We start from the raw sequence: 16,073 nt of genomic DNA, 5'->3' as shown, positions 1-16,073 counted from the left end.
GCCAGGAACCATATATAAATAATTATATGTATTAGTAGTACAAATGTTGATTTTTGTGATTAAAGAAGAGGATGAAATGAGAAGAATAAATATGGAAATAAGAACATGGGGTCGGTTTAAATCATGTGGTGGTTGATTTTTGAAGAGTATCTTTGAGGTAATGGTGAATGGGTCCCTACTAACATGCGCCAGGAGATTGGGGGTTGGAGGGAAACATGCTTTAAGGAAAGGATATTCAACACCTTACACCTCTGCATCATCAATTTTGGGAAAATTGAATTGATGGGAGGTAACAATTATCGGATTAGTGCAAACATGTTAATTATTAGATTAATGTCTCATAATCAATCTAAACTTAATCTAAATAATAGTATCGTGTTTGTTGGGTTACATATAATTATCAATTTTAAATTATGACACTAAAAAAATAAATAATATGACTAAGTATTTATATTATTTTTGGATTAACAGTTTAAATTACATGTATTTATATTACATGTAATTATCAATTTTAATCATGAACATCCAAAATTTTGACTTAAATCTATTTAATAAATTCTTAATTTGCTAATTATATCACGTTGAGTTTGTATAATATGTTTACAGATTACTATTACTATCTCTTGTAATAATCGTAACTTTATGACCTTTAGTAATTAAGTTAACTTGTAAAATATGAAAAAATATAATAATAATAATTTTACATATTTGTATCATTTTCAAATTAGTGTATCAATTTTTATGTATCAACCTAAAAATTACTCATTACATGCTTAAAAAAAATACTAACTCATTAAATTTGTGACCATTTGTTTTTGTGTTGTATAAATTATTGCCACCTCTAATTGAGGATAAGTGAAGTTTGGAGTATGTTAAATTGAACTTCATTCTTTTAACAAAATTATTAAATTAATTTCATATTTAATTTTAATAGTTATTCAATCAATTTATTCAACCCACTAGAATGTTAACTTATTATAAAAGATAGTTTAAGAGGGTGTTTGTTTACATAGTTTTCACCTATTATTTGCTTTTTCACTTTTAAAAGAAGAGTTTTAGGTGTTTACACGTGAAACGTATGAAAAAAGCAGCATTTTCCAACAACAACAAACATTAGATAAACCAAACAGACTCAACTATATAAAAAAGGTAACGTAGTTTAACTATATAAAAAGCCTATGTTGGACACGTATGTAGTTTTTTTTTAGAAGTTTTTTGTGGTTTAGAATATGTCATGTGGCACACTCGTGCTATCACGGTTATGTCACGTCAACCATAAAAATCAGACATACACTATATGGTGTTTAGTTGTATATTTTTTTTTGTCACATCTTTTCACTAAGTTTTTGTTAACAAATTGTTTGGAATAATTTTATTTACGTTAAATGTGAGTTCATTAATTGTATTGAAAAAAAAACTAAAGTTTTTATAACCTTTATGAAATAGATTATATACTTTAAATAAAATAATAGAAACTTCGTATCTACTTTTTTTTTTTTAATAAAATAAATTTGAAAAAGATAACGAAACAAACATTAACATTCAAACCTTTGATGCAATTAATATTAAGGGTAAAGAAATTTTTTATGTATTTTTTCCTATTTATAAATACAGGTTTGTAGTTTAAAAGTTTGTAAATAGAGATATGTAAAATAATTTTTTAACAGAACACAATATCTAAGGCTCTGTTCTTTATTACTGAAAAAAACTGAACTGAACTGAACTGAACTGAATGCTACTGAACTGAACTGAACTGAACTGAACTGAACTGAATACTGAACTGAACTGAATTTAACTGAATGCTACTGAACTTAACTGAATGATACCGAACTTAACCGAATTTAATCGAACGTAACAATAATGATGATATTAGACTTTAAAATAATTTAATGATAATATGGGACATTAATAAGCTTATAATAATAATAATAATAATAATAATAATAATAATAATAATATTTCTACCAAAAAAAATAATATCAATAATAAATAAACATATTATTAAAGATTAAACTAAATTAAATATCAAATAAAATCTAGGCTCGATAAAATCCTATGACATTAAATAAAAATGAGTCTAATTTAAATTAAAAATATAAATTACATACAAACACAAATTTATATATAATTTAAAGCCTATGAAATTAAATACAAATTTTTATATGAATACACACTCTTAACTTTTTATTACAATTAAGTATTAAGGTACAAAAATACCTTTAACGTTTTGGGTCCGGGGTTATTTTACTCCTAACGTCTAAATATGAATACAAAATCTTGACTCAATTTATCAATGTTAAGGGTAAAATTGCTATTGGCTTCTAATATTAGGGATAAAATTGCACTATTTGAGATATTAAGGTAGTTGAGCCAGTTAATTTTTTAGAGCATTGTAATGTAAACGTATTAATATAATATTTATTTACTTTTCGCAAAATTTGCAAATAAGTTGCACCAAATAATTATAATTATAATAAATAATGATAATATATATAATGACAAAGCATAAATTATATATAAATATAATTATAATGAAAATAGATAAATTAATATATAATAAATTATAATAATTATAATAAATTGCTGAAATTATAAATAAATAATGATAATAATAATAAATTATATATAAATAATAATAATATATAATAATTATAATAAATAATGATAAATTATTGAATACTGAACTGAATACTGAACTGAACTGAACTGATTACTACTGAACTGAACTGAACTGATTGTTACTGAAATTAAGTAATAAAGAACAGGGCCTAAGTTATACCATTATGATAATGTGTACAATTGACAATCAAATGTATTTTTGTCTTTTAAAAAATTATATCCATGTATCTATAAAACACAATCTCCAAGACATGCCCCTTCCACCGAATCATAAATTGCATGTCGTAAATTTCATTTTTTTTTATTTTAACAGTTTATAAATTAAATTGACTTTTAAGTTTGTTTTCCAGAAAATCAATTCGATTCGACAGTTGTGTTTTATTAATATGTAATATAATTTTTAAAAATTTAAAAATATATTTGGCTGTGATCAGGATTTAATAATATTTTTGTTGCACACAATATAATTTTAAAAGTTGTTTACAAGTTCTTAAACTAGATGCATGTGTTCATAATTAGGATACACCATAAGTATTTTTTATTATTTTTTTACTTTTATCTAATAATAATATGAATTATCATTAATTCTGCTATTGTTATAGTAACAAAATTAAATTCTAAGATTGACAGGAACTACCAATGTTTTTTTTTGAAAAAAAAAAAAGGATAAATTTCATCAATGATATATAACTTTTGCTTCAAATATACATACGACCTTATAGGTAACCTCCCACGTTGATGTACATCAGGTAAGAATGACCGGTCAAGCTTAATCAACGCGACATCTCATCATTTTTCAACTCCTAAAAATTAACCGTTTCTTTTACTCCTCTTCTTCTTCTTCTTTACCTATTTCTCAATTTATCTCTCTAACTCCTTTCTCTCTTTATCTTCTTCTCTTCGATTTGAGTTCAAATTTCTTTCATTCTCTCTTGCACTATGTAGCGTAACATTCTATATAACGCCACATGATACAATTTTATAGGGTCTTTAGGAGGACCCGGTCCTAAAATTTCCCCATTTACAAGTCATCAAATTCTTTTTTTTATAGCAAATGCAATGATAAAGTGTGGTTATAAACTTGTTTCCTTGGAAGTTGGGACCGGCGATAGTTTCTTTCTTCACAGCCCATACATAGCTAGGAATTGGGTTACATTTCACTTTCTTCCACATGCTTTGTTTCCCTTAAAACGGATTGGATTCTTCTTCAAAATTTGTGTGTAGTGCCCAATAATAAAGTTTTTGAATTTGAATTAGATTATTATGGGGGAAAAAAATACATAAAAGCAAAACGTATAGGTTTACATATGAACCCATATTTTTAAGGATAAATTAATGTGGAAGAGGGAAATCTCAATTTTGACAGCACTAAACAAAAGTCAAAACAGCATTTATGGAAGAAAATCTTAATCATAGAAAAGTTACTAACTTGTCAATTAAATTTATTGGATTTTTTTACCATAAAAATCTAATACTCAATACATAGATTCAATGTATTTGATGCTCAAATTCCTTCCGGATCTCCCTTCAAATAACACAACATTTCAATATGAAAAAAAAAAAAAAAAAGCTAATTAACAACTAGTCCAGTTAAAAGTTGAGATACAAGTGGGTCGGGGATTTCCCGTTCCCGTCGGTGAACCGTCCCAATGGAGACGGGGAATCACCAATAAGAATTTTCATGTGGAGATAATTTTATCCCTCGTGACGGGGATGAGGCGGAGATGGGACATGGTATCCCCACTCCGTGGGGATCCCTAACACCGCCCCGTTAATTCCCGATGGGGAATTTCTGACGGATTTCCAATTATTCCCTATTATACTTAAAATTATACTTTAAATATTATAATTTATAACATTTAACTTCAATTAAATAAATTTATTTTCAAATAAAAAATTAAATGTGATAAATAAAATATTAGCTAAGGATTAAACCTAAACTAAACTAAAGGTATACTCTATCATTCTTTCGAACAAAACCTAAAATTAGAAAGAAGAATAAGAGAAAAAAAATATATACTGATTTAAAAAAATATATAAATGGTGATTCCCCGCGGGAACGAGGATGTGGAATAGGGAAAAAGTGTTTTTAAACAGTGATGGGGATCCCCGCGGGACAGGGGTGGGGGATAAATCTGTCCTCATCTAACTCGCAGGGACGGGGACGGAGAATCCTCGACTAGTCGGGGACGGGGATAGGAAATGCATTCCCCACCCCACTCCGTTTGTATCCCTAATTAAAAGGTACATTTTTAGCTCAATTACGACACATTTTACTAAATTAGATGCTTTTATTGTTAACTTTTTCAAAATATTCTTAGTATATATATTACTTAACAACACTTATATTTCACTCTCATCCTTTATGCAATCCAATTTCAATTTCATACATTAATCAAAGATCCAAGTGTTTCATGTAAGTATTTTGTTGATTTTACATATATAAATTCCTTTATATAGTTTAGTTCTGTATATTTTAAATTAGTTTGCAACTTGGAAATTAAAATTTGGAGGGTATATTCAATCCGATGGGTTTGTATAATCGTAAACTGCGAAGCACAAGCCTTCACAATGTGGATATTGTGGGTTTATGAGGATAGGGTTTAAAGTTAATTTAACTGTGAAGTACTGTGACTTTGCAATTAAATTAACTACAAAGCAAATTTCTTTTTGTAGTTTTTTTACCATGTTCCTCAGTTGTTTGAATTGCTAAAATGATATGATACTTTTGACTGTTTTTCTTCAATTTATTTTGACAATATGTTTGTTTCTCAATAGTAGTAGTATGTCAACTGACCATGTTTTGTATGTGATCATGTGGAACAACAATTGGAAAACATATGGAAAAACCAACATACGTGGTGGTGAATCGAAGTTGTTATGACTTTCAACAAAAATCAAGTTCAAAATTTTACAAGAGAGAGTCTAAACTTCTGCACATGTTGATTCAACCTCATTTGACATACATATGACCAAGCAAACAACTTAAGGTCCAAACAAAGTTCTTGGCTTAGTAGTGCATATTATTGATTCAAGTGATGTTTAGTGCTTCATAAAGTATTGCTAAATGAATCCAAGCGATATGATCCCATTATATGCTAGTTTTGAACCACGAACAATAGATGCACAACTATCACGAGTTATGAAGAAGGAGAATGTCGAGACGAATAACTGATAAGAGCAAGATGGACAAGATTGCGAGGCAAAACGTTCATGGAAAAGAGCTTCAGAGATCAGGTTTTCTACCAATAATGGAAGAAACAGCCAGAAATGACAGTTCAACAAGGATTCCTCTCGAACAGCCACGAAGAAGTGCAGAACAACATAATCAGCAGCAGAAACGGGTCAAACAGATGGATTTCGGTTAAACGCGCGAGCCAAGCAGGAACTAATGAGAGAGTGAAATGTGGGTGACAGATTTCTTCCATCATGATGCTAATGAAGGGTTGTGATTTACTTGCTGTAGTTGATTTTGTACTTAGTACTATTTTACCTTTACTGTTTAGGGTTAAACTTTTGTCCTATAAATATCTCATTTTGTGGTTGGTGAAAGAGTCTTTTACCTTCCAGCCACCTTTTAGTATTACCTTTAAAGTTTATGTTTTTTGTTATATTTTTAGATAGAATAGCCTGTTCACTCATGAATATGAATGAGTAGTTACCTTTTGTCGGTCTAGCCAGCCATAAATGGTGATTGTAAGTATTGTTTTTTCATCAATGAAGTGTTTCTATCTCTGAATGTTTGTCAATGGTGTGCATAAATGCTTAGATAATGATCAAGTCCATGTATTGGTAATGATGGATGACACAACAGTGCTCCAAAGTTATGGAAATAGCCATTTGGTATATATTGTTGTGGACGAACATAAAAATGACCATATATTGAGGTTTCACTTGTGAATGCTCTCTGTTTTTAATGCAGGAATACCCTTAACGCAAGGACACTTGGTTAAGCTCTATTCTTAGAACCTTTGGAAATAGGACACCAGACCTTAGTGAAATTAGAGAGAGATACTCAAACCATGAAACTTAGTTAATCTTCATTGTGTGGAATAGTTGTGCTTGCAATTGCCTGTTTGGTACAGTGCTAGACATGCATCTGTTCAAATCTGATATTTATCTTTTAAAATCCCTGTTTTTACCTGTTTATGCATGTTCACTAAAACAACTCCAACTTATTGATTCTAGCTTTTAAGGTAACTATTCTTAAACTTGAGACTCAATCCATGTGGAAATGACACTTGACTTTATCCAACTGCATCTGACCTAGTACACTTGCTAGAGACGATATTTAACATGTTAGTAACCTCCCGAAAGACATTACACGTCCAAAACCTGTGTTAGTTCAATCAAGTTGTGATCCCCACCATTAAATTTGACACTCATCGTCGAGGCAAATAAAAGACCACAAATTTCAACCTCACATCCAACCCCATTTTAGATGACATAACTGAGAATCCAATTTTAATCCCGAAGAAACGGTATATGAAGAAGATAATTGGGATCCTTATAACTCCAATGATGAAGAACAACCTATACGGCGGAAACAACCTCGTCGTGAAGGTGTTCCTAAAACAAATACAAGAGCTGACCATGTCTCATTAAGTATATATAAGATAGATGATGAAGAAAGAAGAAGAAGGATGATTGATCAATTTCGATAACTACCAGAGGTCCATGATGCACCTATGATTCATATTGTATCTACTACATTAAAAGGGGTGGTCGGTTTAAAAGTGCATGATATATTCTCAAACAAACGAGAATTACAAGATGCGCTTGGAAAATATGAAGTTAAGGATATGTTTGAATGGAAAGTGTATAAATCTAATAAGTCCTTGTTTGAAATTAGATGTAAACATGATAATAAATGTAAATTGATGTTTTATTTATAATTTTGCCTGTAAAGCTTTTTTTTTTTCTATATAAACTCACTTAAAATTCATTTTTAAGTATTCAAAATTAAATTTTAGCTTTCTTTTGCATCATACTAGAGCTTGCAATCAATTTCTCCATTGACAAGTGATCAAAGCTTCTTCCATCATCCATGGTTAAGCAAGTGAAGGTTATTCCTTCATATTTCTCCAGCGAAGCATTTGACCTGGTTAATAGTGCTCGAAGAGAAGACTTTCTATACTCTTAGGATCTATAAGACTTGCTTAAACCTTACATGGACTTTATCATGTGATGTGTGTTTGTACCCATTTATAGCAATTGCATATGTTGATTCTACTTTGTTTAAATTCTATTTAGTTCGGTTTAATTATATGTTTATTTCTCTCTTAATTTTGTTCGTGCTTCAATTGCCTTACCTTTATCCAAAGCTAGTGCTTTACCAGAGTTCTACCTCTAGAAATCATAAGAATTGACATGACCATAGAATTTACAACTCTTTAATTTCTGAGATTAGGTTCGACCTTTCTCTAACGAGGCTAAAAGGGTTGATTAACACAAACGAAAATTAGTGAAAGTAAATTAGGAACCACATAATTGCTTGCTTAAATTGAATTAAAACTTCACAATCACCTCAGTTAGGTCAATCTCACTGCATTTCAGCCCATTCAAGCATTGAATGTATGCTAAAATTATGAATGCATGCTAAAAGTATGTCCCACGTTAGTTAGGAGTAGGTGTAGTTTAATTTAATTACCAATTAACACTTTTATCACCGCTTAGACATTAAGTAAATTTTAGTACAACATTATTTGCTATACATAGCTCTCATTGATTCGATACTTTGTTTTAATTGGAATTTTATTACTTGAGAAAACAAGATATATTTGTCCTTAATTGTGCGAGAAGACCGTATTTTGATCCGACCCTATCATTGACCACCTCAACACAATCCACACATATGCTATAAATTTGAAAAACAAATCATCTTTAAAATCTCCATTAAAGATGATATTCTTGACATCTATATAATTATATATAATATAAATATAAGAAAAATAATAATCTTATTAGTTGAGTTATTTTTATAAATTTAGTTAAAGAAGTTTAAAATTGCAATATGATAAAAGTGAGGTTTAAAATTATACTATTTTATAGCGAAAGCTAAACTTGTTCTCTTCGTATAGCCGTATGACTAACTTTATACTTTATTATTCCCAAATTCTGTATAAATCAATTAATTTTTTTTTCAAAACAAAAAAAAAAATATTTTTCAGAAATGAAAATTATAAAAAAAGATGGGTTTTATTAAGCCCATATTAGAATTTACTATCATGAAGTCATCAGCTTCGGCCCAAACAAAGCCCAAAATCTCAACGCCATGAGAAAAATAAGCCTAAAACCCTAAGCTTTCCATTAAACCCTTTGAATCGAATCGGACCACCTCGTTCCTCCCTAAACTCCGCCGGGAAATGGCGAGTCTAATCCCGGAAACCGCCAAAAAGGTTTTCACTCCAGAAAACCTACTCTCCGCTGCCAAACAATCTAAGGGCTGCCTCGTCGTGCCGGTCAGCCTCCGCCGCGCAATCAAAAGATACCTTCGAGGTAAATCCATATCATTCCGAATTTGTTTTTTTTTTGGAACGCGTCAATAAGGAAATGGAATTTCATTTGCAGAGTTAGAGGAACCGCATATGAAGAGGAAGGTGTTGAGATTATCGGAGTCCTTCAGCTCAATCAAGGAAGTGAATTTGATGCTGACAACGAATACTGGAAAAGAGCTGTTTGAGGATCCATTCAAGTCTATGGAACGCTCTAAGCGCTGGAAAATCAAGAGCGCTTATGGTGATATTGGATTTGAATACACAGACGATCAGACAGTTGCTTATGTCGCGTCGCGAATGCCTGCTGTCTTCTCCGCCTGTCATAGAGTTCTCAACGAAGTATCGCTTCCTATCCTTCTTTACACTCTTATCCCTAATAGATTTCGGCTTTTTCTTTGTAAAGAGTTATCTTTTCAATTAGGTTAAGAGAAGATTACCGGATTTTTCCCCAGCTAAGGTATTGGATTTCGGAGGTGGTACTGGATCGGCTTTTTGGTGAGTTTTTTTAATTGGTTAACATTTCTCTTATTTCCTTTCTATTTGTATAATGACACTTGCAGCTTTTGGAACGGATGAATTGTGATGATCTCTGCTATGAAATATTACAGGGCCACACGAGAAGTCTGGCCAAAGTCAGTAGAGAAGGTTAACTTAGTGGAGCCGTCTCAATCTATGCAACGGGCAGGACGGAGCCTCATACAAGGTAATCTCTGTTTGGATCATAATGCTGTTAAAGAAGCAATTCTTAGATATGTTTGAGGCTGATCAACATTGTAATGTTAATTGCTTTGCTTCTTGTTGAGATTGAGTTTGTTGTTTACAATATTAGAAGTATTTAATCATGAACTATTTAATTTTGGATCAGTAAAACAACAATACAGGGTCTTATGACCAAACTTTCCAATCATACCTATTCCTATACATTTGAGAAGAATTGTGTAATAAACGCAATTTAACACTACAGGAAACATTCTGAATGATCTTCTGTACACTAATAGGAGTATTTTGAAAGATAAACTTGTTCCATGCTATCCATTTATGATAATACTATGGCAGCATAAGGAACCCTTCTTAAAGTAGCCAAGAAGCTTTTACTTTGAGCTCTTCGAACCATCCAACTAATTATATATCTCCAATGATCAGACATACGAATACATTGACACCTCTTGTTGAAAATCTTCCAAATATCCTGTGCAACTAACACTGAAAAAAGTGATGCTCCACTGTCTCGGTTTTCGAATTGCAGAAAACACAATTTGCCTCACTGACTAACTTATTACTATCTTGTATGGCAGTCGGCGAGGTCAATGCATAGTGTGTTATCTAGAAACTTTTTGTCATGTAACTACATGAGTTTGGATAAAAAAAAATTCCTATTTCGACTTCAACTTACATTAATTAGTGTTTAATTCTAATAGTACTATATAGTCCAGCTTGAACTTAAATGAAACGTCATGAAAAAAATATTGTTGCATAATTATGCGGCTAGTAATATCTGATTTTTGGAATTAGTTTCTTCCATTCAACCGAGGAACATATTTTGGAGACAAATTCTGATACTAGTTTGTGATGCTTGTTTCAGGTCTGAAGGATTTGCCACTAATTCATAGTTATACTAGCCTTCAAGGTTTAAGCAGGAATATCAACAAGTCTGAGCGGGAACATGACCTTGTAATTGCTGTAAGTTTTTCTTATTAGATTGGTATTTCCAGCATGCATCCTGTGATTTCTTCTTAAATGTCCATTTTATATGAAGTCTTATGTGCTTGGAGAGATACCATCATTGAAGGACCGGATTACTATAGTTCGCCAGCTTTGGGATCTCACAAAGGATGTTCTGGTATGATTCACTTTTTGAATGAGTTTTATTTCTCAATATGTATATAGCATTGCAAGTGGGCGGAGATAGGGATGGGGACTGCTTACTCAATCCCCGTCTCCGTTTAGATGGGAATCCCCATCCGCGTTTATGCAATGGGGAAAAAATTGTCCCCGTCCCCATCCCCGTGGGATCCCCATTTCTCATTACTCATGATCTAATATTTTATTAGTATTTTTTAAATTTAAAACCTTACAATGTACTGCAATCGTACAAGCATAATGTAAAATATTAGTATAATAACTTGATACTAAACAATGCATCAATACTAATCAATTACATATCGATCCACCAAATATAAAATTAACAATTATCCAAAAATAAAAGTAAGCATCAATATATCCATGTAGAAATCCATCGAACATTCAATAGAAAAAATTATTATCAGAAAAATATTATGTTTAGATTATTTTTACAAAATTATCTTATTGTATGAAAAATAATATTAGTAAAAAAATTAAATGTATAATTTATTATATTATTATAGAGATATTTTCTTTTTGTTATTTAAAGGATCCCCGTAGTGACATGGTGGGGATGGGGATTTCCGCGGGTGGGGACTCCCCGCCCCTCCCCATTTGTGGGGTAATATTTTCTCCCATCCACACCATGTGGAGAAAATGTATAGGGATTCCTCGTTCCTGTTAGGGAAGATCCCTGTCGGGGACGGATAATGCCCGTACTGTTTACAGTCCTATATGTATATCCGTGTACAGACGACAAGTTGTACATGACTTTAGGTTCTTTAGAATCACGAAATTTGATACTACATCCATGTATTGTCCTAAAATGTAAATTGTGGTCTATGCAGGTTTTAATTGAACCAGGAACACCAGATGGATCTAGTATCATTTCTCAGATGCGCTCTCACATATTGTGGATGGAAAAGAGGGTATATTATTACTTTATTATTATTATTATTATTATTATTTCTTTCAGAACAAGCCTTGTTGTGGCGCTTATTGACATTTGTGCAGGAATGTTCAGTTTTTTATTTATCATTTGCATTTTCTTACCAAGTTTATGCTTTGCACCGATAAATCTTCCAGAAAAGTCGTAAATCTGAAGTGCAAAACAAGAAGGCTTCTAATGATTTGATAGCTGTTAAAAGTGGTGCTTTTATAGTTGCTCCTGTGAGTATAATATTATTCTCCCTTGTATACTATCTTTTGAAGTTAAGCTGTTAAGCATATCTTTTATCCTTCCATTTCTGATTTTCTCCTAACAGCTCTCCTGATGCAGTGTGCTCATGACGGGCAATGTCCTTTGGAGAAATCTGGAAAATATTGTCATTTTTCTCAGCGTTTGCAGAGGACTACATCACAACGTGCTTACAAGGTTTGTCCTTCATTCATCTTCTGCATGGTGTGCTTTAAAGAATCATAGCTACAAATAGAAACTGTTCTTCGAGGTTTTGATACTGTCTCTATATACCTTTTGATATAGTAGCAAGCACATCCAAATAAACTTAAGTAATAATTTCTAAGTGAACCAGCACACCATTACTCAGTCTGTCCTTGTGCGTATAAACTTCCCAGATATATCGGCTCATAATCGGGAGTGTTTAATCATGTGTCTTCAGTGTCATTGTGGTAAAGTTTGCTAAGTTTTTAGGGAACTCAAGTTAGCTGTGATGTGATTATGATCATTGAGAGATTATTTCTCTTCTACCATTGCTATTTGAAGTGATCAATAGTATAAATCACGATGAACTTGTCCAATCCCGTCAGGTGATGAATGGCTTTGTCTTCAGTTCTCCTTAAATCTTAAACTGTGTATTTTGCCTCGTGGTTTGATGAACGGATGATGATTTTGATTGTGTATTTTGCCCTTTTGTATCACCGCTTTGGGTTAGAAAATCGTCCACTTAAGCAGGGGTAAAAATGAAATCACTTCAAATACAAACTAGTTTGAAAAAACTGGAAGCGGAAAAGAACTCATCGAGTTCTGCTGGCTGTAACTCAGCCAAGAGAAGGGTGGACAACTCGCGGAATTCTTCAAATGAACTTGGTCAGTTCTTTTGGGTACCTGGCTTAGTGTTTTCAGTCTCTGAAATTCACTCCAGACCTGCTTGGTCTCTATGGATTCGACCCGAAATGATCAGAAAACACCTGAAAAGAACTAAACCACAACAAAAACTCAACAAGGTGTAGTTTATTCTGTTCCTTTTAACATAAGTGATCACACAGACCTTGTCTAGGCCTTCTGAAGATTGCTAGAGAGAATTTTGCCCCCATTTTTTCTAGAATACTTATCACTGATTCTCTCTTTTCCTGAATGATTTGCAGCGTTCCAAGGGCGAGCCGCTTCGTGGCTTTGAAGATGAGAAATTTTCATTTGTTGTTTTTAGACGGGGACAAAGACCTAGGTCGGTATTCTCATGTCTTTTTTATGTACACTCACATACACCAGCGTCGTTTTAATTCGTTTTGAAAAGCTTCAAGTTCTTATAGCATTCAAACAGACTACATGCCCTTTGAATTGATTTTAGGGAAAACTAAAAAAATAAACCTTGTGGTTTAGCCAATTTGCAAAGGCAGTCCCCATGATTTAAAAGTTTACAAATATAGGTTCTGTACTTTGTGTAATTTACAAACTCAGTCATTTTGAGTTAGCAAATTACTCAAAATACAAATGTAACTTTGCAAATTAACTAAACCACAAATATTGTTTGATTGAAAAATTGACTCACATATCTTTTAACTACAAATTTCACAAAGCACAAAACCTCAGTTTGCAAACTTTTAAACCACCAGGACTATCTTTGCAAATTATTTCGTACTTCTCCCTTCATTTTATGATGTGTCACATACCTTATATATGAACAGGGTATCCTGGCCGCTCGATGGTATGAAATTTGATACTCTAAATGAGCAGCGTATGAAAAGAAATCCAGAAGAACTTGAAATTGATTATGGTACATTTCAACAATTTCTCAGTAACCAAAATAATCCTGTAAAACTGCATGTTTCTGTTGAGTATGTTAGATTCTTAATTCGTTTATCTTGAAGTGGGTTTTATTCCATTGGATTTCAATAATTTCTTTGCGTCCTGACAGATGACCAAATAGCACAAGCTGAAGCTGAAGTTGAAGCTGGAGCTGTCCCGCGAAAAGAAGTGAATCGGCATTACTATGAGTCTGATGCCATTGAAACTGACAATGATGGCGAAAATGATGAAGAAGAAGACGATAATGATGATGTAGAAGATGAAACAGTTGAAGCTGATCTTGGGAGTGGTTGGGGAAGAATAATATTTTCACCCATTCGAAGAGGTAAGCTAGTTTCAATGGATGTTTGTAGATCAACTAATCCAGAAGGAACCGAAGGCACCTTTGAACGTATAGTTGCGACTAAGAATAGAAATCCGGTATTACACCATCAAGCACGAAAATCTCTCTGGGGTGACTTGTGGCCTTTTTGAATCAATATTTACATACATCCATTTCGATTTTAAGTTTCTGGTGACTAACCGGGCTTTTACGTTTCCTGTGGGGATCCAAACTGATGAGGATGAGGAATCTCCGGAATGATCGCCTATGAGAACGGAGATGAGAGACATTTGGTCTCGGCATCGTAGGATGCATTGTATCTCGTTGCCGAGACGGGGACGTGGAATACTATTCCTGCCTCGTGAGGATCTTGCCTTGTCTCTGCATAGATCTCAAATAAAATTTATCAATATTAGGGACAAATCGAAAAGTGTATCATTTTATTTAATTGTTGCCACTTGTACTCGTGACCAAGAAAGTATCTAAGGGGTATAAACGTATATGGTTTTTTTTTTTAATTTCTCATTCTAATCTCTATTATATGGAAAATTTTAAGGTACTTCTGGAGTAATACTCTCGACATATGTATATATAGTTTGTTTTTTTTTACCAATCATATCCATGTAGTGGGATTCAAAATAATTTTCATTGGTTGGGTGTATTATTTCCGGAGTATTGTATTATATATATTTGGTTAGCTACATTCGGAGCTGATAGTATAGAATACCTGAAATTTCGTGTCCTTTGTCATCAGTAGATCAATTAATGCATCAGTAATTTCTTTTATTTCATCTAATCCAATTCTGGCCTTTTTACATTTTGCCTCCATTCTATTATACGTTTTTTGGTTGAAGATTCTCATTAAAAGTACATAAATACTTATTTTAGTCTCACCAAATATGCATGCTGAGAGGCGTCCAAAACCAGTACCTTCTCAAGGCTGAACAATTAATCTCGTGGAAGAGACTGAAACACCAATAGCTCAAACTTAATGTGGATGGGGCCTTTAAAGGCCACTCTCTCCATGCTTCTGTGGGTGGTTTGAACCGAGACCACAATGACAGGTGGATCACAGGCTTTGCAAAAATATTGGATCTTGTTCAATTACTAAGGCCGAGCTTGGGGGAATTTAAGAAGGTTTCTCGCTTGCTTGGTCTAAGGGTCTAAAATTTGTGGAGGTGGAGTCAAACTGCGATCAGCCTTATGGAGGGAGAGGATCTCAGTCCAAAAGAGTTCTGTAACTTGATTGATGTCATTAAGGAGCTGTTAAACCGAGTACCGTGAAGGAAACATAAGTGCGGACCGTTTGGCTAACCTTGCCTATGATCTCCCGTTGGGATTGCATATCCTTGATCAACTCCCCAATGTAATTCATGAAATCCTCCTCCAAGATGTCCTGGCCGGTCTCTTTCCCTAGGCTGTACCCCTGTAGCCCTTAGGCTACTCTATCTTACAAAAAAAAAAAAAAAAAAAACAAAAAAAAAAAGTAATAAATAAAGGTAGAATACATATATTTATGTATTTTTAAGGGTTAAAAGAACTTATATTGAAGAGACAAAATTAGAGAGGTTAAAATTGGATAAGCAAAATAGGATGGACTGATTTTTATTTTTCAGTATTCATTACTGGAATGAAGTATTTTAAAAAAAGTGAAAAAAAAAAACTAAAAGAATGCTTAAAGAAAAAAAAAAAAGAGATTAGGGCATGCGCTCTATAAAATTAGCAATTATTTTTTTACTAACATTGTTTGGCCTCTTATTTAGGGGTAAGAAGTACACAAGATCACTAGAATAAAAAGTAGATTCTT

At 32.6% G+C, this 16,073-nt stretch overlaps 1 protein-coding gene across 1 annotated transcript; it reads left to right on the top strand.

The window, feature by feature from the left end:
- The first annotated feature begins 8,925 nt into the window (after positions 1-8,925).
- Positions 8,926-14,837, top strand: LOC136210965 (rsm22-cox11 tandem protein 2, mitochondrial). The gene is made up of 12 exons (XM_066002447.1): positions 8,926-9,117; positions 9,190-9,455; positions 9,538-9,611; positions 9,725-9,819; positions 10,699-10,796; positions 10,873-10,956; positions 11,807-11,887; positions 12,045-12,128; positions 12,238-12,333; positions 13,284-13,363; positions 13,824-13,912; positions 14,054-14,837. The coding sequence occupies exons 1-12, from the start codon at positions 8,985-8,987 to the stop codon at positions 14,416-14,418; spliced, it is 1,545 nt and encodes a 514-aa protein (XP_065858519.1). The 5' UTR covers positions 8,926-8,984; the 3' UTR covers positions 14,419-14,837.
- The last annotated feature ends 1,236 nt before the right edge of the window (positions 14,838-16,073 follow it).

This window comes from Euphorbia lathyris, chromosome 1 (genome assembly GCF_963576675.1).
Source record: "Euphorbia lathyris chromosome 1, ddEupLath1.1, whole genome shotgun sequence".
NCBI lineage: Eukaryota > Viridiplantae > Streptophyta > Magnoliopsida > Malpighiales > Euphorbiaceae > Euphorbia > Euphorbia lathyris.
Note: the sequence above shows the minus strand (reverse complement) of the source record. Positions and strands in the feature narration are given on the sequence as shown.